Genomic DNA, 4105 nt, shown 5'->3' with positions numbered 1-4105 from the left:
GGACTGCAAGGTTCACGAAACGTTGGCATTCCAAGAATGGATTTGAACACGGAGAAAACCCGCGAAACGCAAGATTGTCAAATATGTATATGTACATACAGGACGTCTCATAATTCACCCGATAACGTTCGTGGGCAGGTAAAGTGGACTAAAGTGAGTCGAAAAGTGCTGTATCATTCTGCAATTTTCGCAATAGTTAACGAAATATTAATTACTAAAAATTGCCGAATATTGGTCTTCAATAACTTTTATCTCAAATACTATCAACTTTACAAAAAAACTGCAAGAGACAAAAATTGTTTATTTTCTTCTCATAGAACTCTAAGAATTTTTTAAGGACTTTTTATTAACTTTTTAGTACTGCATTTTCTTATTTTGACCAACATGAGAGAATACGGTATTAAGAAATTCCGAAAAAATTCTCAGAACTTTATGAGAAGAAAATAAACAATTTTTTTTCTCTTACAGATTTTGAGAAAACTATTATTGAAGACCAATATTCGGCAATTTTTAGTAATTAATATCTTGTTTACTATTGCGAAAATTGGAAAATGGTAGAGGACTTTTCGACTCAGTCCGCTCTATCTGCCCACAAACGTTGTCGGATAAATTACGGGACATCCTATACATATATACACATGGGAACAACATACATACATATATTATTTTTGCGTATAGCGTCAATAATTCTGTGTGAATACTATATGTAATAAAATTTACCTCTTCTTTGGCGCTTTCATTTATTGGTATTTCCGGTTTTTCTGTATTATGCATAACGTTTTCCTTCGAATAATTACTTGACATAATTTTCTGTATCTAAAACCAATTATTTCGATGAATTATCATCGATAATAATGATTCAATTTTATTTTATAAGATTGTAACGTAATTCTAATATAATATAATCTCTCCTTAACATAATTAAATTAAAATACTATATATGTCTATGATATATGTATACATGCATAAAGCATTTGAAGGAAATAAATAATTTTAACAAAATGATTTAAAAATAAGTATATTGGATTTCTAAAATATACCTTTTCCTGTCGTATTTTTCGACTGAATAACTTAAACCGAATAGTTCTTATTATTAGTTCTTCCTTAACATATGTTACGAATTTACTTAAAATCTGAAACAAGTTATTTTCGTATTAATAGGGAGATTATTGTTGAAAGTAAGAAATGTAAAAAACAAGCAAGATAAAGAACAAATACTATATATGTTAGCAAGATCTAATAGCATGATGAAATTAATCGGATAATCTTGAAAAAAGAAATTAATTGGACCAAACTGATCAATGTACTGATCGCACATCTGTTAGCACATGCTGATATTTTTTATTGGATAAGATATATTAAGTATATCCTATTACAAATATAGTTTCCTCACAAACTATCAAAAAGGCTCTGTATAATAAGAAGTAGAATATATAATTTACCGCGTTTTCTTGCTTTTCAATATTTCCATGGTTAAGAATAACAGTTAATGCCGCAAACACATTGACTTCTCTATAGAAAAAAATAACTGTATATAATCCAATAAGTAGCACAGCAGCGTCTGCAAGGCGTTAAAAAACACTTATACACTTTTTTAGCGCTTTTTTAACGTCTTGGCGCTGTGTGTTACTTGGAAATGTGTTACGAATATTTTTAATATATATTTGTCATACATATATTAATATAAACGTTTTAGAAATTTATAATATAATTTAGAAAAGAGATATCATACCTGGGTTTTATTTTTTCGAAATTCTCCAATATATATTCCAATATTTCAATGTTCTTTGCATGCTTTGCGATAATACGAAGGAAAATATTAACACGATCATTAATTTTTAGTGACATATTTTCCGTTATCTTATTTAAATATATTTGAATAATATTAGGATTTTCAGAGCAAGTCAAGTATTCTAAAATTTGTTTATCATGTTCCCTTTCAGATATATCCAGCATTTTCATCCAAATAGAACCGTTTGCTTTTATCAAACCTTTACAGAATGTCCATTCTTTCCACCATGGTAAAATTCTACAACGTGTAAGAAACATAATAAATAACTAATCTTGTATCAGACTTATTAAGTGCATCATATTAGAAAAAAATGTATGACTTAAAAATTATTAGAAATATTTCCCATATATACATATATAGGGTAACTTCGGTATATACGCCGCATCTATCAAAAGTTTAATTTATTAAGTATTATTTACTATGTTTATAGTAAATGAACTATATCAGTAAAAACTTTGTACTGTCTCGTACTACGAAAAAAATATTAGAAATCCGAAATATTTATTTTTCATACGAAAAAATAACTTTTTGAAACCTTTGCATTTTTGCCGTATATCTCATAGAAGTGGGATATATGACTATTTACATGGGAAGGGAGGTATGTATAGCTCACGAAAATTTTACAAATAATACATATAAATAAGATGTGTAATGACACAATAACTTATAAAATGTGTTTATAAAGTTTTATTAAGGAATATTAAGAATGGTAAATATATATATGAAATAATAAATAATAATTACAATCGTCCTACTTATATAAGTATTATGACATGAGATACATATTTCATATAATAAGTCTAAAAAATCGTGCGGACCGTTACTCTGAACATCCTGTATATATGCCTGGTTTATGCTACGGTCTTAATCTAAAATCCTAAAATTCAGCTAGTGGAATACAGATTTCAATTAAGACTAATTAAGACTGGCAGCTCTATTGGCTACAATTTAAGATTTTACGGTCAAGACCGAAGCATAAACCAAGCAATATATGTACTTGTGCTTTTCAGGATTGGTAAAATGCCATTCCAGTCTAGATGTGGCATTAATTCTGCAATCGGAGTCACCGAGCACACATGCCCACTTTGCAATTTCTTGTCTTAAACATTTAGTAAGATCATTCTCATTAGGAATTTCTTGATATCCTATTTTCTTAAAAAGCGTAGGCAAAATTTTACGCATCTCTTCCTAAAAATTATTAAGTAAACTAATAATATAAACTTTGTCATTTGTGTCGCTATTTTTGAAGAAAACAATGTGTTAAATATATATACACAGTATATGTTAAATACATATTAATAATAGTATTGTCGTTGCATACCATACTTATTCTAAAAGTTTCAATTCTTAGCAAAGAAATTATTAAAAAATCTAAATGTAATAAAATATAAAAATTTATACATACAATTGTGAACATTTTCTAAGTTGATTACATATTCTACTATGAAAAAACATGACTTTTTACTAAATTTCTTTAATTTTGTCTTCTGCAAAATTATTGAGTAAATTTTTAGAATATATTGTTAACTATAATTATTATTTCAAAATAAAAAAATATATAATCTTTAGATAGTAATTTTTAATTATGCGACAAACATAGCAATAGAACTGATATCATAATGTTTATAAAACAGTATAATATATTTAATTGACGAAATTTACTATATACCTCTAGTCCAATTTCCGAAAATGGAATAAAAATTGACATATATTCAAAAGCTTTGATCATAGGGTACCATGCTACATAATCTGTCTCTCGCGACAGGTAATGGCTAAGATTCCAAAATGTAGACAAACTTAATGTTTTTTCTTCTATTGCAAGATGAAATGCATCGTCAAGAATTTGAGCACGATTGAGAACATGTATGTTTTTATAATTGTCAGAATTTAAATAGTAGGCGATTCTTTGCCACATTGTTAGTTCATAATTAACGCGATAGTAGCCTGTTATATAACAAATAAAAATATTATCGATTAGATCCCTTGCGTTAATTTTATAAAACAAAGAATATATACGTATATATATGTATATACTTTTTTTGTAAAATAGATTTTTATAAAAAAGATTTTTATTGGAATTGGTAGGATATAATTTTATATGTATAATACATTAAAATAAATAATTAATTTAATGTATTAAAGTGCACACGACAGGGTTTACTATTGTTTGATATAGAATATGACAAATAACGTAGAATTTTAATATCTATACGCCGCATATACGCACAAAAACATATAATATAAAAAAAATGTAATAAATTTTACGTGTCAAAGATCTTACATAACATTATAATATTATGTTTTTGTAATAGG

The 4105-nt window shown here is 26.9% G+C and overlaps 1 protein-coding gene across 1 annotated transcript; it reads right to left on the bottom strand.

The window, feature by feature from the left end:
* Positions 1-610: 610 nt before the first annotated feature.
* LOC108759194 (aminopeptidase N-like) lies at positions 611-3736 on the bottom strand (the record flags this gene model as incomplete). The annotated part of the gene is made up of 7 exons (XM_018504514.1): positions 611-622; positions 721-816; positions 1041-1133; positions 1443-1512; positions 1733-2029; positions 2790-2980; positions 3462-3736. Coding segments are annotated over 7 exons (1034 nt in total), but the record flags the coding sequence as incomplete, so codon positions are not given.
* Between the last annotated feature and the right edge of the window lie 369 nt (positions 3737-4105).

This window comes from Trachymyrmex cornetzi, unplaced genomic scaffold, assembly GCF_001594075.2.
Source record: "Trachymyrmex cornetzi isolate Tcor2-1 unplaced genomic scaffold, Tcor1.1 scaffold1732, whole genome shotgun sequence".
NCBI lineage: Eukaryota > Metazoa > Arthropoda > Insecta > Hymenoptera > Formicidae > Trachymyrmex > Trachymyrmex cornetzi.
The sequence above is the reverse complement of the archived record's forward strand: the minus strand, read 5'-3'. Positions and strand labels throughout refer to the sequence as shown.